This window comes from Jaculus jaculus, chromosome 7 (assembly GCF_020740685.1).
Source record: "Jaculus jaculus isolate mJacJac1 chromosome 7, mJacJac1.mat.Y.cur, whole genome shotgun sequence".
Lineage (NCBI taxonomy): Eukaryota > Metazoa > Chordata > Mammalia > Rodentia > Dipodidae > Jaculus > Jaculus jaculus.
The window spans coordinates 157,809,313-157,834,539 of NC_059108.1; the positions used below are offsets into that span (position 1 = coordinate 157,809,313).

Here is a 25,227-nt window from a genome sequence, read left to right on the forward strand (position 1 = left end):
TAAGGCTCAAGGGACCAGTGTGGAAGAAGGGGAGGAGTGCTTTACAAAACTGTCTTCTAGACACAAAGGGGCACTGGTTTTCATGAAGACCTGCATAATTGGAGGGAAAAATAATTACATCCAAATAGAAAAGAAGCTAATTGGAATGAAGAAGAGATTCATGGAGGGAGGATTTTGGAGAAGGAATGGAAAAGGAAGGGTGGTAGGAGGGGGTTATCATCATGTTATATTGTCTATATGTATGGAAGTTTTAAAAAGTTCAAAATAATCATATCAGTAGGATTTAAATTTTTTGTATGATCATAGTGTCTAAATGTTAAAAATAAAATAATTAAAACACAGAAAAAGAAGGTGCCCTATATGAACCAAGAAGTAGCCCTCACCAGACAAAAACCTGCTAGCATTTTGACTCAGATCTCCATCCTCGAGGATCTTGCAAAATACATGTCATTGTTCAGGCCCCACTGTTGGCACCATTCTGTGACAGAAGCCCAAAGTACAGGGATACTGCTTCACCCAAAACTTTTGCCCTGACATGACCATGGCTCTAGGTGACCAGGAGCAGGTGCTGGCAAAGTGTGGCATACATATATGCTTAGCTTTGCTCCTTATGAGTCCTTTAGGCACATACTACGTTCCACAAGACCCAAAGTAACCTGGCTTGCTAGAGGCAGTGCCAGCTAGTGATGGTTGCTGGGCAGAAGCCCCGTGGCCTAAGGCCAGTTTCTAGATTCTGATTGTGTTTGAAGGACCAGGCCTAGAATTTTCTTCACACTTCCTTTCTTCCATCAGGCTGGACCAGTAGAGCTGCAACAGGTTGCCTGTGTTGTATTGCCCACTTTGGTGGCCCTCTTTTGAGCACACCTCTATAAGACCCACCAGACAGTTCCCTTTCCCATACTCTTCAGAGGTAAATCACCCCTCAGGATGACAATGTAGCACAAAAGATCTGAAAACAAAATCCTTCACGAAAAAGTAGTTTCTCAAGCTAAACTATTTATTTCCAAGTCACACATGTACACAGCGCAGCCATGTGGCACACCTGGCCATGGGCTCCAGAGGGTGAGCAAGACCTTTGGCCAGTCTAGAGAGAAGTGTGTCTTAGAGCTCAAAGATGGAGGGCAACATCAGGAAGATTGAGGAACAGGTTTATTGGCCACACGGGCCAGCCCACCCCAGGCCTCGAGGTAGTGCCCTTGTAGGTTGGTCTTTTGGTCTCTGGTATCCTTCCATCCATGGGTGAGTCACTTTACCTGCAGGTTACAGAGACAGAATGAATGGCTTTGGAGGGTAAAAGTGGGAGCAGCAAGGACTGAAAGGACTACCTTCCAGCCTGGCAGCTCCCTGCCCTACATTGGCTCCTAGTGCCTTTCTGGGCCCCAAAGCCAGGGTACCTTGAACAGGGTGACAGTGGTGCTGTAGAAGAGGCTCAGAAGGAAGAGGACAATGAAGGTGGAGGTGGTAGTCCACAGGTTCTCGAAGCCCTCCTCCTCGGCACTCACGTCCCCCTCTGTAAATGACACACAGAAAGAGGGAGGGTCAGGCCAAGCCCCAGGGTGGCTGACCATCTGTTTTCCACCTGCATGGGGACTGGGTCTGGACTTTGCCATCATCTCAGCAGCCTTGACAGCTCTGTCCAGAGATTCAGTAAATCTCAGCTGGAGCAGGCAGCTCTCTGAGACCTTGTCCCAGGAGTCCTCAGGTAGCACAGCAAACAAGATAGGTGCAACATGTGGATGTGGGGTGAGGGCGGAGGCAGAGACCCCAGCAGAGTAGCACTTATGTGTCCAGGACTCTCCTCTGGAGCAGGTGACACTGCCAGAATTACTTGGGCTGAGAAGCTGGGTTAGGTTCCCTGTCCCCTGTGCTTCTGGGCTGGGAGTGGGAGGTAGGCCTAAAGCTGTCCCTCCTACTATTTGTGCAGGACCCTGGCATCCCATTGCCCCTTTGGGGGCAGAGGTTCTTGTGCATGGCTTGTCCTACCCTACCAGCACTGATGGCTCTTGGGATTAGGGCACAGGTAGATACCTGAGTGGGATAGTGGGCAAAGGCATTCAGTGGGGTCTGCGGCCCCTACACAGGTGAGCCCTTTGGAACATCTGAAGCCCAGGCCTCAAAGGGCTGAGAGTATGGGTAGTGTCTAAGATGTGGCCCTAGTGAGGTAGCTTTGTTGAATTACGAGATCTCGTTGGAGTTCCTATGATCTTGCTGGGGGTTTGGCTTCCCCTAGGAAATTTCTTTTTGCCTTTTGCACTCCGGATGGGTGTGAATGGGACAGAATCAATCTGAGGCATCCTATTAACAGAGGCTCAGCCAAGGGTAGCCCTCTGCTCTTAGGGAAGGTAACATGCTACTTTCTCTGATTGGACATGGATCAAACCTTGGTTCTGTCACTGGTGGGTACTGGGGCACCTGCTGCCTAACTAAGAACTAGGACAAGACGATATACTCTATCCTGGGGCCAAACACTCTGGGGCCAAACTGGGCTCCCCAAGAAGCTACAGTAGTCCAGCCCAGTGTGGGACTTTGAAGCTCAGGGACTGTGGCCCTGATCAGAGTCCAGACTGGCCTGGGCCACAAAAGCACCCCCATGCAGACAAAAGGACAAGCAAGCCCTGAGCAGGAAGGCCTGGGGATAGCATGATACAGGGAACAATGGATGGAGAGAACAGAAGTGTCTATCAGAGACACTGGAACCCATAGTGTGCATTAACGTATGTATGTCACATCTGGTTCCATGTGTTGGTGTGTACAGGTATGTGCATATGTTTCTTTACATGCATGTGTCTTTGTGTCTGTGTTTGCTTATGTTGTGTTTGTTTCTGTGAACATGTCACTTTTGTTTTTGTGCCTTTCATGTGTTTCTGTGTGTCCATACTTATGTATGTGCATGAGCTCATGTGCATGCATGTATGTCTGTCTGTGTGTGAAGGGGGCTCTATGTACCTGTGTTGGTGTGTCCATGAATATACATGTGTGCATGTGTCCAGACATGTGTCTGTGCTTGTCTCTGTGTGTCCATGCATGTGCCTTAGTTCTGCTGGTGCCAAGTATGGCCCAAGGATGGCCAAGCTCCTAGATGTCTTTCTGGAAGCAGTTGGAGGAATGGCATGCCTGCATTCTGTTCTGCTGTGAGCATTGTACAGAGTCCAGGGCCTTGAAGTCACACAGAGGCAGGTAGCTGGTAAGGCAGAGGAGGAGCTGAGATTGAAAGGGGGAGATGCAGGATGTGGGCATGGCGGGCACAACACAACTGTGGCTCTAGAAGGCAAGGACATTGCACACTCAAAACCAGCAACTCTTGAACAAATTTTTTTATTTCTAATTTTTATAAAGTGCAACATATCACTCCACTGACATGATTAGTTTGCACATATATACACAGAGCAACTAGACCCCCAGAGCCTGCCTGCTGGGGGGTCAGCATGGTCAGTAGCAGGTGCCAGCTGTATCAGACATGATCAGGGACACATTGTATAGGGTGGGTTTACCGGTGGACTTGTCTACGGTCCTCTCAGTCACCATGTGAGGCAGGGCCTGATGGCCCACGACACAGGTGAAGGTCTCCCCAGAGTTCCATTCCTCCTCAGTCACTGTCAGGATGCTGTGAGTGAAGTACAGGCCTGGGGCCTGGGGCTCAGGCATCGGGGCACTGGTCACATACTTGTCGTCGGACAAAGGTTGTCCCCTCTGGAGCCACTGCACGAAGACGTCTTGGGGAGAGAAACCCTTTACCAGGCAGGTGACCGTGGCTGACTCCCTCAGGATCAGCTGCTCCCGGGCTGGTGGCAGCACATATACGGCAGGTGGGTGCTTGGCTAAATCTGAGCAGAGACAGTGGTCAGCATGGGTGGAAGGAGAGGACTATGCTCTAGAAAAACAGAAAGAATGGGGCCATGCCTACCTTTAGGCCTGGAGATGGTCTTCTTCTGTGGTGAGGGCAGATCCCTGTGGGTCACAGTACATGTGAACTGCTCTCCATTTTCCCAGTCTTCCACGCAGACACTGGCCTCACCCTTGGCAGTGAAGGTGCCATTAGGGTGGCTTGAGTCAAAGTGTTGGGTTTTCAGTAGCTCACCACTCTGGCGGGCCCATGAAATGTTCAAGCTGTCAGAGGTGGTCAGGCCTGTGACCAAGCAGGACAGCTTGGCTGATTTGGTGAGGAAGATGTCAGCAAAGGAGGGTGAGATGGCAAAGACTTGAATGTCTGTGGGTGCACCTGCAGTTATGAGAACACTGGAGTCAGTGACCAGTTGGGCATGCAGTCAGAGCAATGTTCAGAGTGCCAGTTGGTTTGCTGAACCTCTGGGGTCATGCTTCAGGGAAGAGACTAGGCCCCTTACTTGCTTCTAGCTCTAGCCTTGGCCACTCTGGGAAGGCAAGGTTCAGGAAGCAGATGGCAATATCTGGGTAGGATCTGCCATGGTGATGTATGTACACATGGGGGGATTACCCTGGCTTGGGGAGGGTGGGCATTGGACCAGGAGAGGCCACTCACTGGGAGCACATGTGGAAGACACATTCTTCAGGAATGTGAGCCCTCTGTGATCCACGCTGCAGGTGTACGTCCTCAGGTTCAGCCAGTCATTCTCAGTGATGGTCAGCATGCTTGTGACCCTGAAGGTTGTGGGACCGGACCCCTTGGCTTCAGCCATGACCTGGTCTGTGATGAAGCCAGATCTCACAGGCTTCCAATTCTCTAGCCACGATACTGTGATCTGCTTGGGGCTGAAGCCAGTGGCCTGGCAGATGAGTTTGGACTTGCGAATGCCAGGGCCAGAGAAGCCATCACGGGGTGGGATGAACACGTTCACACTGGGGGGCAGCTCTGCTATCACTATAAGAAGACAAGGCATTAATTTAGCCTGGCCCCAGCCCCTGCTTCCTCCAGGGTATGGAAGGCTCTCTGCCCAAGCTGTGGTGGGGTTAGCTCTTACCTGGAAAGTGTACATTCCGGCTTTTGTTGCTGGTACCATGTGGGGCTTTGCATACTAGGTAGTCATCTGAGCCCTCAAGGGCATCCTTGGAAGACAGGAGCACACGCGAGACAGCCATATATGTATTGTCTACTATATGCACTGCTGGGAAGGTCCTGACACCTTGGATGACCTCAGTGTTATTTTTGTAGTTCCAGAAGAAGGGAATGGAGCTGGTTAGGAAGTCTCGAGCCAGGCAGCCGATGGCCACCAGATTCTCATCAGGCATGGGGTTCTCACAGGAGACGAGAGGAAAGAGAGTTGGCTTGGACTGAGAGACTGAGGGACAAAAGAGAAAGGGAAGGATGAAAAGCTGTCATTTTGTGCCCTGCTGGCCAGGGACTTTATTTATATTTCCAAGACCTGGTGGCTATTACTCTAATGTCTGGATAGATGAGGTTAGTTGTGGTAGGAGGCAGCAGTGATACATGGCCTGCTGGCACAAGGCAGGACTGGGGAGGAAACCCCTGCCACCTCCTGTCATAGGAACACGAGTTTGGAAGTCAGGGAAAGTGCCTTCTGAAGCAGGTGGATCAGGCCCTTCACCCAATATCAGCTGGCTCCATAAGAACTAATGCCCTCTCTTAGGAACAGGTCTGGGCTACGTATCAATGTGAGAATCCCAGAGCTATGCACTAGGAAGGCTTCCAACTCAGTCCATGCAGTAGCCAGAATAATCTCTCTTGAAGTGGCCTTGAGACCTTCTCGGGTAGGCATTCAGGGATGTATGGAGTAGGAGGGAGGTGGGGTAGCATGTGTGCAATACTGTATCAGTCTGGTACCCTGCCTGAATATAAGATCAATAACATCTGTCCAGAACAATGTTCCCCAGAAGTGCAGCAAGACCAGCTCAGCTCAGCCCAGTTATAGAGATTGACAGGCTGAAGTTATCCTCCCCAAAAGGTCCTTTTCAGAAAGGTCTAGTGAAGCTCAGTCTCACTCAACACAGCTATGTCTGGCTTTATACAGGAGGCCAACCCCAGAACAGGTCTGCAAAGCTCAGCTCAGTTCATCCATACCAATAACGGCTTAGGCTAGCCCAGCTCAGCCCAGCTATCCCAACCTAGAGCAGCTCAGCTCTGCCCAACACTCTCAACCCAGCTCAGCTCCGCCATGCTAGCCCAATTTAGCCTACCTCAGCACACCTTAGACATACCAACCCAACCCAGACAAACCAACTTCAGTTTAGTCCAGCTAATCTTAATTTAGCCATCTCAACCCAATGTAGCTCAGCTCAGCCCAGACATTCCAACCCAGTGTCACCCAACCCAACTATACCAACCCAGCCCAGCTTAGCTCACCCAAACCCAACTCAACTCAACCCAGCCAAACTCAGCTCTGCACAATTGGCTCAGCCCAGCTATCCCAATCCAGCCTAGTTTAGCCCAGTTTAGCCCAGTTTAGCCCAGATATCCCAGTTCAGCTCAGCTCAGCTATCCCAATGAAGCTCAGCTCAGCTCAACTTAGCCTAGCTAACCAAGCCCGGCTATCACATTGCAGCTCAACCAAGTTCAGCTCAGCCCAGCTATCTGAGCCCTGCTCATCCCAATTCAATTCAGCCCAGCTATCCTAGCCCAGCTCAGTTCAACCTAGCTATCCCAGCCCAGCTATCCAAGCTCAGCCCACCTCAGCCCAGCTACCCTAGCTCAGTTCAGCCTAGCTTAGCTCAGCCCAGCTATTCTAGCCAAGCTCAGCACAGTACAGTTCAGCCCAGCCATCCCAACCCAGCTCAGTTCAGTCCAACCTAGCTCAGCCCAGATATGCTAACCCAGTCCTGCTCAGCCCGGTTCAGGTTAGCTCAGCTCAACTCAGCCCACTCATCCAATCCAGCCCACTCAGTACAGCTTTGCTCACCCCTGATATCCCAGCCCCTTTCAGCCCAGTTCAGCTCAGCTCAGCTCAGCTCAGCTCAGCTCAGCTATCCCAGTACAGTTCAGCCTGGCCATCCCAAAAGAGCTTAGTCCAGCTCAGCTCATCCCAAATCTGCTCAGCCCAGCTTAGCCAAGCTATCCCAGCTCAGTTCAGTCTAGCCATCTGAGCCCAGCTTAGCTCAGCTCAGCTCAGCTCAGCTCAGCTCAGCTCAGCTCAGCTCAGCTCAGCTCAGCTCAGCTCGGTTTGGCTCAGCTTGGCCCAGTGATCCCAATCCAGCCTAGTTCAGCCCAGCCCACCTCAGCTCAGCTCAGGACAGCCCAGTTCAGCTCAGCTCAACCCAGCCCAGCCCAGCCCAGCCCAGCCCAGCCCAGCCCAGCTCAGCTCAGCTCAGCCCAGCTCAGCTCAGCTCAGCCCAGCTCAGCTCAGCTCAGCCCAGCCCAGCCCAGCTCAGCTCAGCTCAGCTCAGCTCAGCTCAGCTCAGCTGAGCCCAGTGATCCCAGTCAAGCCTAGTTCAGCCTAGCTCAGCCCTATTATCCCAAAGAAGCCCAGCTTGGACTAGCTATCTCAACTCAGCATAGCTCAGCCCAGCCCAGCTTAGCTCAACTTGGCCTTGGTCAGCTCAGTCCAGCTCAGCTATCCAAGTACAGCTCAACCCAGCTATTCTAGCCCTGTTAAGCTTAGTACAGCTCAGCATAGCCCAGCTCAGTTCAGTTTACCCCAGCCAGCCCAGCCCAGCCCAGTTACATTCAGTTCAGCTCAGACCAGCTATTCCAACCTGGCACTGTTCTGCTCAGCTCATCCTAGTTTAGCTCAGTTTAGCTCAGCCCAGCTCAGCTTAGCTCAGCTCAACTCAGTCTAGTCTAACCCCATTTAGGTCAGCCCTGCTCAGCTCAGTCCATTCCAACTATCCCGGACCAACTCAGCCTGGCTAGTTGTCTCAGCTCAGCATAGTTTAGCTCATGTTTGAAGAACTCAGAGAAATTGAATCTGCCCCAGCTCTGCTCATTTGTCTTAGCCTAGCTCTGCTTATTATAGCCCAACTTTATCCATAGCCACTCATTCCCAATTCTGACTAGCTGTGGCCTTTCCTCTGAGTCCCTGCCATGATGCATCAGCTTTGTCTCCCACACAATCTCCCTCACCACTACCCAGTAACAACCAGAAAATGTATTTCCTGGCAACTTCCAAGTCATTATATCTAGACATTTATATCAAGAATGTAGCAGCATTTCATATAAAACAAAAAGGTTTTCCTCCAGAGCCTTAGCATAGCTTGGATCCCGCCCTTCTGAGTCCAAAATCATCCTCTGTCTCAAGTTCCCTTTAAATTAAAACATTTACAGTGACCAGGAAATGCATTTTTTTTTCTAAGCTTGCCACTTAAAGTTCTTCTGTTTGCCATGAATCTGGTTAGAAGGTTCAGAATTGATATGAAATTCACAGTTGTATTTTCAAATGAAGGAGACAGTGTCAACGTCCCAAACTTAGGTTTAACTAAAATAATTCCAGATAATCACATACATTTTCCCTAAGATTTTCTCTAAATCACCATGAATTATATAATCAACAGTTACAATATAATAATAGTAACTTTTCTCCCTGATAAGTCCTTTAGGGAAAGATAAATATGAATGCTTCAAACAGTGCCATTCAGAGTCTCACAAACATATGTCTTCTTTCTGGTACAATAATCAAAGACTTAGCCCCCACCCCCAAGAAGAAACAACACCTGGAACAAACATGTAAGAGCTGCTCACACAGTGGTGGCTGCTTCTGGCTTACCGTTAGGGTGCCTGGTCACAGGGATGTCTGAGGTCTTTGTATGGAATCATTCCTTTCCAAGGCCAGTGAAACTGGCCAGTTCATGAGCAGCTAGCTGGCCTGGTGGCAGAAGTCACTGCCATACTTCCAGGACTGACTGGTCCTGAAGGACTCAAAGCCCAGGATAGGCCTGGCAACATCAGGTCTCATTGTTTTCCAGCTTCCCTCCAACGAGAAGTAGGGCTGGTTTCTCAAAGAACATGCTCTTCCATAGTGACCTAACTCCTTTCTTTTGCTGTCTGGCTGGTTTTCTATCAACCCAACTAACATACTTAACTGAAACGTTTTCCCCAAAATTTATCCTAAAATGGTTATTTGGAAAATGATCTTAAATACTTATAAAGGCATCTTTATTAGAACATCAAAATGTGTCTTAATCGTAAAGACAAAGCTAACTGGCTTAAAATTTGTGAACAAGGTCATTGTAAAAAACTTTGGGTGGTACTGGAAAAAGAGTTGAGATGAGATAGAGGAATAATAGATACTTTAAAAAAATATCCTAAATACATTACAAGACAACTGCTCCTAAAATGCTTCAAATTCTTACACAATCTTACTTTGAAAAATTAGAAGTTGATTAAGATTGAGGAACATAAATGTTGATAAGCTAAGATCCGAAAATTAAACTCAGTTAAAAGAGGATCTCTGCAGTTTCTGTTGTGTCCTCCATTTGTTTTAGAAATGCAAATTACCCAGATGTTGTTTTTCTCATCAACTTTCAGATCTATGGGGCTGGGCAGAACATGTTAAAACCACAGCTATAAATTTACCTAGTGTTTTTTTGTTTCCCAAAATAGGCACTCCACATGACCTGCTTCCTGCCACCTGCTGCAGATGTCCTGGCCTTGACCAGCCATCTTGGTTTCAACTCACCATCATTCAATTAATTAAAAAAATTTAAACTTGATTTATTATTGTCAAAACTCAGTTCTGAACCCAGGGAGACATTATGTCTTCAGTCACTGCTGCTAGTTGAATGATAAGAATTTTAAATACTTGGACATTTAAAAAAATGAATGTATTTAAAAATCTTTTACACTTTTGACTCAGTTTTCTTAGGTATTTTTTTTTTCCTGAGGAACCATGTCAAAGATATCCTTTTTCCTTCTAACCCTCAGTGAACATGCTTTGCAATGTTTTCTCTCTGATTGCTATCCTTGCAAAGCTGGGCTCCTGCAATTTTCCCACATCTGGATAACAGCTGTCCTCTTGAGCTGTGTCCACTCTTACCAAAACTAAGGCTACCTGCTTTCCTTGATGGATTCACTTGCTTAGACAGTTCTTTCCATCCAAAATAGTTTAGGCAATCTGTCACAGAATACTCCTTACAATTCTAAAGAACACATTCCTCAGCCAACACTGTTTCCAAAACTGACCATCTACTGTGGACAAAACTATCCTTCATCTGCAGAATCTTTTTTGGTTCTCACTCAAATGTGGCCAAATCTACAGCCTCAGCCTTCCAAGGATTTGACCACTTTTTTCATTTTTTCAAAAATGTAGGAAGATCTATAGAAGTTCTGAAATTCCTAAGGTAGTCCAGTCCCCAGTCTTTCCCAGCTAGCCACCCAGGTCCCCTTAGAGACACCAAGAACCAGCTTGGGAAACTTAGACCTCACAGGCAAGGAAAATAAATAAAGGTCCCAGAAAGACCATTCTTACCTGAGGAAATGGTGACCAGAGTCCCTTGGCCCCAGAAGTCCAGACCGTAGTAGTCACAATGTTGTAATTTCTAACCGCACTCCACACAAACCCCAGAGCCTGAACTCTGGCCATTCTGAGGTTCACATGGACCCCCAGAATCACATGGGAGCCAACCATCTAAGCTGCAATTTCATATTCCACTTCTTTTGTGGTCCTCCAGATACCCCACATTTTAGCCTTTCTGCCACTGAAGGAAGTATCACCCTAAATTAATGGCCTTTAATTCATATGAGTCCAACAAACCGTGACCAGACACTGGCCCTAGATCATGGGGCTCAGAGTCAGTAGAAGTATGTCACATAACAACCCTGACCCCCTCAAATTTAGTCCACTGGGGACTAAAGGCAGTGGGGATGAGGAAGACTCCTGTTGTGAAGGGTGGCCAAGATCCTTAGAGACCTCTGACTAAGGATTCCAGGAGCAAAGGATGTCTGTTTGATCTGAAGATGACCCCTTTATGTTCCTCAGGTTACCCTCAGCCCTTCCTGACCAGAGACCCAGATATACTCATTTTACCCCCCAAATATAACAAAACCATCAGAGCTATAAAGGAAACAGAGGTGGTTAGGACTTACCTGAGGAGACGGTGACCAGGGTTCCCTGGCCCCAAATATCGAAGTAGTCACACTGCCACTGGCCCTCTTAGACGGTAGACAAAAACCCTCAGCACTGCTTAGCCCCACAGCTTCCTATGGTTGTCACCATCCCATGCGTGTCCAGGGCCTGTCTGCCCTTTGTTCTGGAAGCAATGTGCCTCACCCCCACAGAAAAGCCACTGAAGGGTGCAGAGTGCACAGCCCTGAGGGGGCTGTTGCAGGTCACAGGTGACCCACACAGACTCAGGGACCTCCGAGGGTGTCTTTCTCAGCTCCCACATGGAGGAGATAAAAGGAAAACAGCTTACCTGAGGAGACAGTGACCTGGATGCCTTGGCCCCAGAAGTAAAAAATATTGCACAAGGACACAGTCCCAACTGATATCCAGTCAAAAACTTCACTCCCCTCAAGCACAAAAAGACAGTTGCCTCCTTGTCAAGCTACAGACCAGCACTGAGGAAGGCCAGCAATGGCCAAGAACTCAGGAGATGGTGAGTGGGGAGCTCTGGGTCAGCACTCTAAGGATGCTGCCACATTCTTGGCCCTGCCAGCCTCTTTTGCCCTGCTGTGCCCACTTTTACTCTTTAGCCACTCTCTGGGCTGTCTATCCCTGGAATAAATGTAGGACCCCTGGACAAAAGCCTCAGGACAATGGCCTTGTTGCCTGTGGAGAAGACCACAGTGAAGATGGACTGTGTGTCCTTTGGTCTAGATAGACCAGCTACAGACCCAAGAGACCTGGGTGGTACCAGTCAGAGAAGATGGGGACCAGCAACAGGGGACTCACCTGAGGAGACAGTGACCAGGGTGCCTTGGCCCCAGTAGTCGAAGTACCAATAGGAGCACAGCCTCTGCTCTTTCACTACTCACGTACTAAAACCCCATCCTAGCCTGGCTCAGCCCATCTGACCCCCACTGTGCCCAGATGCAAGGCTCACCTGAGGAGACAGTGACCAGGGTGTCTTGGCTCCAGTAGTCGAAGTACCCATAAGAGCATAAGCTCTGTGCTTCTGCTACTCCTGTACTAAAATCCCACTGCAGCCCAGCTCAGCCCATCTGACTCCTATGGCCCCCAGATTCAGGACTCAACCAAGGAGATGATGACCCGTGCACTTTGGCTTCTGTAGTGATAGTAAGTATAGGCACATTGAGCTGCCCTGCATCCTTGGATGTATAAACTCCAGTCTGGGGTCTGGTAGGCTTTAGGGGGGGCCAGGCTCCAGACAATCTGCTGTCTGCTTGAAGAGACCACCACTTTAGCCAGGCCTGGGGATGCATACCTGTAATCTTTAAGAAGTAGAAGGACAGCACCATTCAGGCCAGTCTGGGCTGTACAGTCAGAAGTGAGACCTTGTCTCAAAGAAAGAAGGATGAAGAAAGAGAGGGGAGAGAGTAAGTGAGAGAGGTAGAGGGAGAGAGAGAGAGAGAGAGAGAGAGAGAGAGAGAGAGAGAGAGAGAGAGAGAGAGAGAGAGAAAGAGAGAGAATGAGAATGAGAATGAGAATGAGAGAATGAGCACTTCTATCTTATACCCAACAAACTCTACCTGCCCTGCTCTGGCTTGGGATCTGTACACCTGTCTCTCACTGCTCTTTGGCAGGGCACCGTGTCCTTGCTCAACCCTTGAGATGTCTGCTGTTACTCATGCACTTCATCTCAGAGACCCAGGCCTGTCTTTCAGAAAGTTCCCCTCTCCCTTCAAGACCCATTCTCTTCTCTTAGGTTTCTCAACACCTGAGCCTTCTCTCCAGCCCTCTTCTCTCAGCTTTTTCATGATTCCCCTCCTCCATCAAGCTTGGAAAGCTCCAGATAGGGTTTTTGTTGAACTGTGAGTCACTGTGGTTCCAGTTAGCACTGTGGTTCTCCCCTTAGCCAAAACCTTGTACCAATCACAGAGCTGTGAGACCTTGACTCTTTAACTTCCTGCTGGCCACAGAATGCAGAGAACCCTATCTCATGAGTCAGGAACCAGTGATTCCTGGTAATAACTGCTGACATGCTGGACACTGCAGTGGATTTTTTTTTTTTTTTTTTTTTTTAGGATTATAGGATTATAGCAGGTGTGATGTGGATCGACCTCCATCTCTCACTTATCTGTACTTATCAACTGCAGAGAAAGGCCTGTATTGGTAGTGGGGCAGTGCCCCTCCCTGTGCAGCCATGAATTCCTGGAGTTCCTAACCATTCACAGATGGTCATCCCCTCAGTGTACCTGCAGAATCCCAGGCTGTTTTTTTCTCTCCAATCCCATGTGCATAGCAGGAGAGTAGCCTAAGTTTTCCTGGTCAGTGTCCCCTCAGTGGTCCTGATGGGCAACATCCCTGATTCTGAGGCACCTGTGTCCATGGTGGCCATTTCCCCTGCTTATTTCTTCCATAGCTGACAGTTCTCAGTAGGGTCTCAGCTCTGCACTGTGTGTTCAGGGGAAGGGCCACAGTGGTCTAGGAGAAAGTCTTACACCAGGTGCTCTTTCCTAAACCTGGACTATTCCAGGGCAAGAGAGGAGCCTGTGTTTACCATCTGCTAGAGCTTGTGTCTGGCTGAACTCCATAGCAACAGCAGCAGTGGGTGCTCAGAGTGAGAGAAAGCCCAGAAACCCAGGCCAGGTATGCGTATGGTAGATAAACTCACATGTGGGCAATTACTGGGGGAGATAGGGGCACAAGTGACAGTGAGCAGGAGGGGATGTGACAATATCCTGGGGTCCTGGAGTATAGGGTACGTAGTAGGAAGAGTGGGCTGTGACCTAGAGGCTCCCCTCCCCACACTTGAGTTCTAGAGCAATAGGGTTGGGGACAGGAAAGGTCTAGCTTTCTATAGCACAGGGCTGGGGCCCTGCTTTTTGGAGGAGATCTGGATTTCTTTTGGCCCTTTATGGCTCACAGATTGTGGTAGTTTGAATTGATGACCCTCAATAGACTCAATTTTATTAAAGCTTGTTCCTTGTATTTCCAGCTGCCTGGATGGGAAATGTGTCACTGCATGGATCCTGGGGTCTAGCCCTAAGGTGTGTTAGGGACAGATCTAAGTTTCTAGCCGGAGGTATGCAGTGGGAGATCTGCCTGAGTCCCTGTTGTTTTTGGTGCTTGATTTTGGTAGCGCTAGTGTTGGTTTTTCTTTCTTTCTTTTGCCATTATAGAACTTCCCCTGGATCTGTAAGTCTAAAATAAATCTCTTTCTTCGATAAACTGAGTCTGGTTTGGTGGTTCATGCCAGAAGCATGGTGCTGACTTACGTGGGAATCCTGGGGCCTGGTCTCTTCCCTCTATGATCTGTACTTGGAGGCTTCTTATAGGAACAATGAGTAGGGATGCCCCAGGCCGTTCAGGAAACACCTGGTTTTTCTATTTGGTGCTCCAGTTCCTGACTGGGGATAGAAAATACCTGCTGCCATGGCTTGCTCAGCCCCCAGCCTGGACTTCTGGACCTGTTGTCTAGTGCCTTGGTTCCTGACTAGGGACAGAGGGTACCTGCCATGATCTACTTCTTCAGTTGTGGCACCTCTGCTCCTCAAAGCCATGCAGCAGGCACCATCATTTGCCTGGGTCCTGGTCTCCTCCATTATTGCCTGTTAGCTCTAGTGTGACAGGACCTGACCTCCTAGAGGAAGTTCTGGCCTGACTTTCCCACCTCCTCCCAACTGTGAAGAGTGCAATGGGTCAATGTTCTATTCACTTCTTTTTCTTCTTTCTTTTCTTGTGCATCTGGATAACATGGGTCCTGGGAAATCCAACCTTGGCCCTTTGGCTTTGCAGGCAAGTGCCTTAAATGCTAAGCAATCCCTCCAGCCTGAAAGCCTCTTTTTATTAGGCAAGTTCACACCACTTACTATGATAGACACAGTTGTTTTGTCTCAGCTCTGTTTTAATACAGTTGAGTGTCACATAATGGTATTTCCTCTAAGGAGGGGTGGGCACCTGACAGTGGTTCCATAGCATTAGCTCTTCTAACAATGGTGTGCCTGTCAATAGAAGCATATTCTGATATGTTTGAACAATGAAAAAATTGCCCAAGGATGAAGTTCTTAGAACATACTGTTGCAGTTACCTTCTCATTGCTGGGATAAACATCCAGCCAGAAGCAATTTATAGGAAAAAGAGTTTATTTCAGGTTTACAATTTCAGGTGAAGCTCAATCATGGTGGAAGAAGTTGGCTTAGTTCCATACATCAGTAAGAGAGAGAAAGAGAGAGAGAGAGGGAAGCAACAGTCATCAAGCACTTTGTTCCAATTTGCTCTTTACATACCTTATGGCTGGACTTAAGGATCCAACCCCAGTGATACCTTCTCTAGGAGACTGCTGGAGACTTAAGTTGAAAGCTTAATTAAAAATACCTCAGGCTATGGGGGAAGATACATTCATCTTTAAATAACCACTCTGTCCTAAGTGACACATAGTTTCATTTTCCTTTTGTGTGTATATGTGAGTGGTGTGCATGTGTGTGGTATGTATATGTGTGTGTGCATGTGTACATGAGTACATGTGGAGGCCAGAGTTCAAGCATCTTACTCAGTCACTCTCTACCTTATTCTTTAAAAAATTTATTTATTTTTATTTGAAAACAGAAAGAGAGAGAGAGAGAGTGAGGGACAGGGAGAGAGGAGATAGATTATGGGCATTCTAGAGTCTCTAGCCACTGCAAACAAACTCTATATATTTGCACCTCTTTGTGAATCTGGTTTATGTACATAATCAACAGGCTGTTAGGCTTTGCAGGAAAATGCCTTAACTGCTGAGCCATCTCTCAAGTCCCTACCTTATTCTTTGTGCAGAGTTTCTTCCTGAACCTAGAGAGTTCACTGATTTGGCTAGACTAGCTAGCCAGTGAGCCCCAGGGATTCTCTGGCTCTGCCTTTCAGTGTTGGGATTACAGACACGAACCACTATACATAGCAGTTATATGGACTCTGGAGATTTGAACTCAGGTCTTCATGCTTGTATAGCTAGCATTTTTATCCACTGAGCCATCTCCCCAGGCCCCTACAACTGCATTTTATATTTTTTTGTATATATTTATACTTCATAGTTTTCCATTTCAGTTGTCTTTTTCTTTATGTGTGTAGTGGTTACCTTTAAATAATAACTTTCAGATTTCTTTTCAAATTTTTTTGGTATGTGTAATGTGTATGGTCTGCAGTGTATGTATGTGTACATGTGGTATATACATGTGTGTGTAGATGTTTGTGCCCTGTGTGCACACATGCTGAGGCAAAAGGATGATATTGGGTGCCTTCCTCTATTGTTTCCTCTACCTTATTTCCCTGAGACATAGTCTCTCATTGAATTTAGAGCTCCTCATTTTTCAGGTGGGCTGGCTGACCAGGGAGCATCAGTGCCCTTCTGTCTCTGCCGTCATGGTAGTTTGAATGTATGTTCCACCCTCCTCCAAGACTCAGATGTTTTATTAAAATCGAGTTTATAGCTTTAGCCCCTAGCAGGCAGAATCCTGTCACTGCGGCAGATCTGATTTCTAGCATAAAGGGTATGAAGAGAGAAGTCTGAGCTCTGTCTAGGTCCCTGCTGTTTTGCTGCCTGTTCATGTGTGTACTTAGTATGTGCTGGCTGGTGGTGATGTCTCTCTGCTTTGAATCTGTGAAATGGAGATAACTTCTTCTGCCATTGATAAAACTTCCACTAAGATCTATAAGCTTAAATAAATCCTTCCTCCTATAAACTGAGCCTGGTTTGAATGTTCATCTCAGCAATGTGAAGCTGACTACAACATAAAATTGATATACCATGTGTGGGGTGGAATTGCTGAGATGAATCTGACCATGTGGATTTTGGATTTTGGAACTTTGTGCTGGAATAATGGGACAGAACTTAGTACTTGCAACTGGAGACAATGTCCAGAGTGGTAAACTAAGTTTTATGGATGATTTTGGTAAGAGTTTGAAAATGCTAAGTGCAGAGATTGTGTTGAATTTTGAATTTTCAAAGGGAAAGACCACAGAGAACTTTGTTGGAACTGGAATACTGGTATAGGGGCTGGCTGCATTCTTCTTCCTAAGCCCTAAGGGTTTGATCAAAGTTGAATTTAAAAGTAATTTGAGAGAAAACAAATGTTTGTATGCCCAGAATGTGGTTCAAGTCTTTGGATTTAAAAATAAGTTCCTCCAGAGAAGCTGGCTATTACAGTGTCCAGGAAACTTCTGTGCCTCTCAAAATGGACCCTAAAAGTTCCAATCCAGACTTTTGAAACGACAGTTATGAGATGCTACAAAATATATAGCATAATTGATCAAAGCAGTCAGAGGACAAAGGATGAATGTGTCTTCCTCAGATACACCTTGTAGCATAGCTTCTTTAGCAGTTGGTGGATCAGTGAAAAAAAACATTGAAGTACCGGAAGTACTTTGAAGCATAAGGGTTAAAAAAAGTACTACACAGATTATCTGTATAAATCAATAACAGGACTTCATGACTAGGAAAATGTTCTAACATGATAGATCTCTCAACATTAAATGTAGCAGAATTAACAACAAAAAGATTTACAAGTAGATATAGTGATAACAGAAAATTACAAGGCAGAGACCACAAAAAAAGAAAACAAAATCAAGACAATGCTATAGGTTCAACAGTATCTCATGAGGCTAGAAAATCTGTTAACTTTGTTAACTAGCAAAATATCACTCTTGTTTATAAATCACTTATTTATCATATGACCACACTATGTTGAATCCTTTTCATATACTGAAGACTCTTATAGTCAGCCTTTAAGCATTCTTCATTTCTTTCCCAATCTTGTAGCTGAATATCTTGTTCCAGTCGATTTTGGTACGGGTAACTGGAAGCTGCCGGCGCAATGCCTTGAATGTGGTGTCTGACATTGTTTGATAGTTTTCACTAATGGCTGTCTGGTATTCATTTTCTGCACTCTCTATGATTTTAATAAACTCCTTGGCAGTTTGGAGTTCATTAGAAACAGTTACTGAGTCTTGTACATCTTTACATCTTGTACATTTGCTTTCTCTCCTTCCCCATGTCTCCTTCCCACCTAGTGCCACTGTGTTCTGATTATGCACACCTGCAGCTTAGAAGAGCTCTGCCCACTTGTGTTTCTGCTTCATATTCAAGAACTGCTGACACACTGTGGACAGAATATAAAACTTGAAAAATGCAGATTTTGAAGGAATAATAGGTGTCTTGTGCTTTAATACTTTTTTTCAGGCTTATTCTTTAGGTAGATGAATCAAACAACTGTGTAAATCATAAAAACTGAAAACGAACCAAAGTGAAAAGGAAAACTTCCAGGAAATATCTTTCTATTGTAGTCTGTCACTGAAGAGAATAAGTAGGACGCAAAACTCATTCCAGATTACTCTTCCTCTGACAGTCCTGCCTGCCAAGAACTGAGATGTAACTGTGATAGAGTGACCCTCCCCAGGTGTATTGGCAGGTGTGTGTGTGATCTCTGAATGCACAGGTAACATGGATGTGGTAGTTTGAATGTATGTCCCCCCAAAGACTCAGGTGTTTTTATTAAAATTGAGTTTACAGCTTCAGTCCCTAGCAGGCAGACTCCTGCTATAGATAGGCATGTAACTGAGGTCATACCTAATTTCCATCCTAAAGGTATGCAGAAAGCAGTTTGAGGTTTTCCTGGATCCCTGCTGTTTTGCCACCCATTCATGCATTTGGTATATGCTGGCTGGTGGTGATGTTTCTCTGCTTGGAAGGGAGACAATTTCTTTCCATGTGTATGATGTGTGTATATGCATGTTTGCATGTATATGAGGCATATTTAGCCTTGTGTGTGTCTGTATGGAGGCCAGGGGTGTGGAGGTTTTCCCCAATCATGATCCACCTTATTTACTGAGGCAAGGTCTCTCACTTTAATCCAGAGCTTGCTGATTCCACTAGTTTAGCTAGTTGGCTTGCTCTGGGGATCCTGTTTTTGCCTCCTGAGAACTGTTGTTGTAGGCAGACTACCATTTCTGCTTGGCATTTGTGTAGATGCTGGGGATCTGAACTCAGGTCAACAGCTTGTGTGGCAAGAGCTTGATTATAGAATCACCTCCCAAGATCCAAGAGATGGTACCAAACTGCCTGTATTTGATGAAAAGAAAACTAATAAATTAAATTAAAAAAATAAAAAACAGTCTATTTTGAAAGGATGGCTGGGATGGAAATATGCTATAATTATGCATCCTTTATATCCAGTGTGGAAAGAAATACAAGATTACTCCCTTTCCTCTTCCTTATGAATTTCTATTTTTGAATGCTATCTAAGTGAATCATTTGCAAAATTAGCTCTGAAAAGGAACTTAATAGAAAAAAAATAAGTTTAAAATGTAACTTAAAAATAACCTCTATCCTAAGATAAAAATAATTGGTCCATATCCAGAATCCAGAGAAGATGACCCAGTGATTTGTTCTAGTAGACATATGACATTACTTCCTCTAGAGACTGGTCACACATAATTTTGTTTTTGTTTACCTGATATCTATAAGTATCACTTCTTTTTAATTCTGCCAAACAGTTATTTCTGCTATATACTTCTTTCCCATAGTCTGCTTTCACTGGTGTCTGCTTTTCCTTATACCCTTTCTACTTGCCTTCATGAAGATTTCCTTTTAAAAGTTTTTTTGAAAATTTGGCCAGAACATATTTTCTTTCCCCTTGTTTCTTTGTCTCTTTCTAAGCACTTGTATTTGCTGCCATAAATCCAATCACATCATCATTATTTTTAAAAATATTTATTTATTTTCAAGCAGAGAAAAATATATGGAGAGAAGAGAGATAGACAAAATGGGCACACCAGGGCCTGCCTCTATCCACTGCAAACAAACTCCAGATGCATACGCCACTTTGTGCATCTGGCTTTATGTGGGTACTGGGGAATCAAACTCAGGTCATTAGGTTTTGTAGGGAAGTGCCTTAACTGCTAAGCCGTCTCTGCAGCCCTCATCATAATTTTTATTCATGAAGAATTATCTGGCTGATATCTTCCTGTGCCCCTTTGGCAGTATTTTTTTTTTTTTTCTGGTGAATATTTGTCATCTGTTGGCCTATTTTGCTGCTGTTTTTAAAAATGAATACTGTGCAGCTGAATCTATTGCTATTGCTGTGAAAGTTCAACTTCTTTGGGACTGCTTTGTGAGGTGCTTCCTGGGGTGAGGAAGAACAGTACTAGGGTTCATTCTCACAGACTGGGTCCAGCACAAATGGCTTATACCTGTGGCTCTTTGCTGTCCCAGTATTTGTACTCTCCAAACAGAACATGAAGTAGATACTTCACCAGGGACACGCTTCTGTACAGTTAATTTCCTGGGTGAAACAGCTTATTGTTGGAGAGAGGTCAGGAAAAAAGAACTTACAAGACTCAAGAGCCCCTCCTGGAAGTTTTATAAGAAGTGAATAATTTCTGGGGAGAGGAAGTGTAGGGAACTCTAGGCATGCAGCTCTCATGAGCCATCGTTCATGCCGGTGCAGTTTGTCAGTGATGCAGCTGCCCTGAATCACCATGTTCCTATAAGTAACCCCAACAAACTCATCAGTTCACCAACCTGAGCATGTGGAAGTTTTCCTTTGGTTTGAATATGTATTTGCTCACACTTCCCCAGCAAAAGTTGTACCACACTGGGCCATCTTCTCTGGATTCCTGGTATGCCCAGGCTAGTTAACAAGTGAACCAATCATTTTTATCTCAGGATATAATATATTTTTTAAAGTTACATTTAAACTATTTTTTTGGTAGATAATTTTGGAAATTTGGTTGCTTTACTGGTTTCAAGTGCATAAGGGTGTTTCTTTCTCTAAGAAGAGGTTCTCACTTTCAGAACATTAAGAAGTCAAATTCTCATTCTGAGGCCTCTGTCCAATGGCCAGCTACATTTTGTGTGGCAGTGAGGGCCATGGGCACTCATGATGGCCAGGAGAAGCACCAAATGGCAAAGAACAGAGGGAAGAGAAGCACTGAGAGGCCACATTTGGGTCCACAAGTGTGGGATGCTCACATGAGCAAATTGTGTCTGGTTGAGGTGTGTTACAATGTCCAGAGCAAAGGAGTAGAGCCAAAGTACAGCTGGGCATTGAAAGGAATGTTGAGACATTGCTAACTCAACCTTAGCAGAAGGAAAGATGAGAGATGCTGGCAGAAGTTTGACAAAGGAGTATTTATGGCAGTTTAAACACAGCACAGAATCTGCCAGAGCTCCATCAGACAATAATTTGCTCACATGGTGACTTCATGCTCATTATGCAGCTAGAGGGTGGTTGTTTAATCCTACGTGCCTTCATCTACTCCTATGCTTTGTTGATTGTGAGTTCATACTGCTTTACTCATCATTATGAGCTCATAGTTCTCACTGTCATACCCATCATGAACCAATACAATATATCTGACTATTGTACCTGCATATCTAGAGTACCTGCTCTCTGGAGGTACAGGTCTAGTCCAACCCTAGTGTCTTGAATTCTTACAATGCACTTTGGGCCCTGGGTATGTGGGGTTCCTACACTAAACACATGCTCAATCCCACAGTAGTGAGACAGACAAGGGGCCTCTCCTCTCCCTGGGCATTGGGTTGGTGTAAAGTATTGTTAAAGCACAGCTATAATCCTTTAGTGTTAATGATAAGTTCTGTAAGTTTATATTATAAAACACTCCCTCTGGTGTTCAATTTCCTGTCAATAACCAAAGACATAGTGGATGGGAAATTTGACTACCTAATTAGCAGCTATTGGTGTGTGAGCTGTCTTGAGTAAAAGTATTGTCACTCTAACAACCACCCATATGCCTGCATCAGCCATTTTGAATACCTCATGGACACTTTGAAACAGCTACACAAAGGTTTCAGCTGATTGCTCTGGCTCCCAAAGGCATAGCCCCAGAGTATGGAAATACTTCTCATGGCAGATGAACTACTATGACTGTGGAAAGGACTATGATTGGTCCAAAACACAAGTCATAAAACATTTTTAAAATTATTTTTATTATGATGAACTTTACAGTATAAACATACTATATATTGATCATATTTACATCTGTTTATACTCTTCTATCTCCTCTTCCCTGTCCCCATTCCACTGAGGGCCCTTCTGGGACCTGGCAGATGTGACATAGATGAATAGTCTCATGGTAGGCAGTCATCTATCTTTTCTTGTTGTATTGATGGATCTTGGTTCTTCCTGGTATTTGCTGCCATCAAAAGCAGATTCTCCAACCAAGAGGGAGAATAGTATGGATCAAAGGGGATAAACATAGTCCTTTCAAAGACTTTTTTAAAAAAATTATTTATTTATTTATTTGAGAGGTACAGACACAGAGAGAAAGACAGATAGAGGGAGAGAGAGAGAATGGGCGCGCCAGGGCTTTTAAAAAAAAATTATTTATTTATTTATTTGAGAGCGACAGACATAGAAAGACAGATAGAGGGAAAGAGAGAGAATCAAAAACTTTTTGATGAATACACTTTCTCTTCTTAGCCAAAGAACAATGGGAGCTTTCTTTAGAATGTATGGTCTTCCTATCCATAGGATTCAGGGTTGGTTCTGTTTTAGCTGTGAATTCCACTGGTTTCCACCTCAGCTCCAACCTGTCCTCTCCTTGAGGTGGTGGGCTAAAGTCCCAACCCTCTGAGCCTGCTTGGCCTTTCTGGGTACAGCCTCACACTGTAGCCACAGAGCTCTTAGTATAGCCAACTCACTGGAACACTACTCTAGGTATTCCAACAGTGCTGGGGGCTGTGTGCCAGGAAGGGAGGAAAACCAAAGAAGTGTTCCACAGTTCTGTCCTTCACCTCAGCTGGCTTGACTTTTCTGCTCAGTGTCTATATTTTTGTCTAGGTTGGAATAATATTGTTTTTACTCAAAAATAATTTTATTTGTTGATATTCTATATCATACATAGGAATAAGATAAATCTAGCATGTAAAATATGGAATGAAGTATGAGTAATTTGCATATTTGTGCACAACTTATTTAGTGAAGTTAGGGTAAAGGAAAAAAAAAATTCCTCAAGTTGTACATGTGGAAAACATACCAGTGTTTCTGGGCATAAAAATATTTTTAGATGATGTTTTTTTTCCAGAAAGGTATTTATTTTTGTGTGTAGCATGCATTGTGTGGTATGTGTGTTGTATGCATGTGTATATTCAGATAGAGAATTTCTTAAAAATTTTTTTTCAAGGTAAGGTAGGGTCTTACTCTAGCTCAAGCTGACCTGGCACTCACTCTTTAGTCCCAGGCTGGCTTAGAACTCACAGCAATCCTCCTATCTCTGCCTCCCTAGTGCTGAGATTAAAGGCATGAACCACCACACCTAGCTCATGAGAAGAATTTCTTATGTTGCTCTACATTACTAAACCACATGTTTTCTTTTTAAAAATTAAAAAAAATATTTTGTTATTTGAGAGAGGGGGAAAGGAGAGAGAGGAAAAGAGATATCTAGCTAACTAGATAGATAGATAGACATAATGGGCACTCCAGAGTCTCTAGCCATTGCAAATGAACTCCAGATGCATGTGCCACCCTGTGCATCTGGTTTTACATGGAAACTGTGGAATCAAACCCAGGTCTTTAAACTTTGCAGGCAAGCACATTTACCACTGAACCACTTTCCTAGCTCCTTACATTTATTATATATAACTATATAAATTTATTATGTACATTTACATAGGTTGTAGTTTAATACCCCTCTTCTGTCCACATTTCCCAGAAGGCCCTCCTCAGTCCAGTTATTGATGTTCACTGTGCAGTATTTAGGGCCTCTGCCTCTGGAGGGGGGAGCTGTACCTCAGGATATTTTGTCTTTTCCTGTCCCCTCTTTTGCATTAATCCCTGAGCCTTAATGGGTATGTTAGCAGTTGGGTGTTGACTTCTCTGTAGTCTCTGTATCTGTTATGGTGTGTTTCAGTTCACCACAGTGTTTGTTGTTCTTTACCTAGAGGTAGTTGTCAGGCTAGCATTGGGAGCACTACTTCTGTCACTGCTTCCTCTGCAGTTTCCTCTGGACCCTGGTAAATGTGGCAGAAATGGCACATCTCATGGATAGCTGCTGGCTGGCTTTTCTTTGTTGATGGATCTTGGATCTCTCCAGTGTTCTCTGTTACCTGTAAAATAGATTCTCTGACCAAGGGTGAGAGCAGGTTTGATTAAAGGGAATATGCATTGGAGCTTGAGAGACATTTTGATGGGGTTACTTACTCAACTTGCACCTGGAACACCAGGGGCTTCTCTGTGGGTTTTGTGGCTTTCCTGACCATAGGGTGCTGACTTAGTTCCCAGTACTAGTTATGAGATCTCTCTCACTGAGTAGGCCTCATGTCTAATTGGAGGGGCAGTTGATTACCCACAAAGGCTGTGTGCCATTACTGCATGAATGCAGACTTTTTTTTTTGCTTTGTTTTTTGAGGTAGAGACTCACTGTAGCCCAGGCTGACCTGGAATTCACTACATAGTCTCAGGGTGGCCTTAAACTCATGGGGATCCTCCTACCTCTGCCTCCTGAGTGCTGGGATTAAAGGCCGCCACGCCTGGCCTAAATGTACACTTCTTGTCTGGATTGTGTGGCTTGCATCTCCTGCTTATTTATGTTGCTGGTGATCATTACCACCCAGTGGCTTTCATAGCACTTTCCAGCCAGGAGAGGACTGGCTATCCTCTCAGATCCCACATTGTCTCTCCATGTTTTGAGATGGTGACATGTGGTATCTTCAGTAGAAGCTGAAAATCTTTTAGCTCTGTCTGGTAAACATGTGCTTGTAAAAGGTCTGCATTGTTTTGGGGGATCTCATGGATCACTCTGGCCAACTTCTTGCTGTGAGGTTAACCTAGATCTGCTCCTCGATCCACTAGCCAGAGCCAGTAGTTTAAGGATTGAGCTTTTTCATCCTTCTAGTGGGGATTTTGGTCTTATTTTTCCACCTCCCTTAATTGGAGGGATTCTATTTTGTATACTGGTATCCAGGAGGAAGTTTCCTATTGTGGTGACTGCTTTAGCCTTTAGTTTTGTGTAGTTTCCCTCCCCACACTCCCTTTCCCTGAATCCTTCCACCTTCCCCCCGTTATATATATATAATTCCCCTCTAATAGTTTATCTTACTTGTAGTCCTTCTCCTCCTCTCTCCCTGGGCCCTTTTCTTTCCAGGTCTCATTCTAGTTACATGTCCATAGACCTAATGCTTACTCACTTTAACACTCCTCTTTAGCTGGTTCAGTTTAGGAACAATATATAAGAGAAAATATGTGACATTTATCTTTCTAAGTCTGCATCACCTTGCTTAGAATACTTTCCAAGTTCATCCATTTTCCTG

The 25,227-nt window shown here is 45.3% G+C and overlaps 1 gene segment (V, D, J or C); it reads right to left on the reverse strand.

Moving 5' to 3' along the window:
• Positions 1 to 979: 979 nt before the first annotated feature.
• LOC123462044 overlaps positions 980 to 25,227 on the reverse strand; it is an 81,468-nt gene continuing 57,220 nt past the window's right edge. The window contains 7 exon segments of the C gene segment in view: positions 980 to 1,253; positions 1,395 to 1,510; positions 3,492 to 3,824; positions 3,905 to 4,219; positions 4,499 to 4,837; positions 4,938 to 5,255; positions 10,332 to 10,377. Coding sequence covers positions 1,245 to 1,253; positions 1,395 to 1,510; positions 3,492 to 3,824; positions 3,905 to 4,219; positions 4,499 to 4,837; positions 4,938 to 5,255; positions 10,332 to 10,377 — 1,476 coding nt within the window.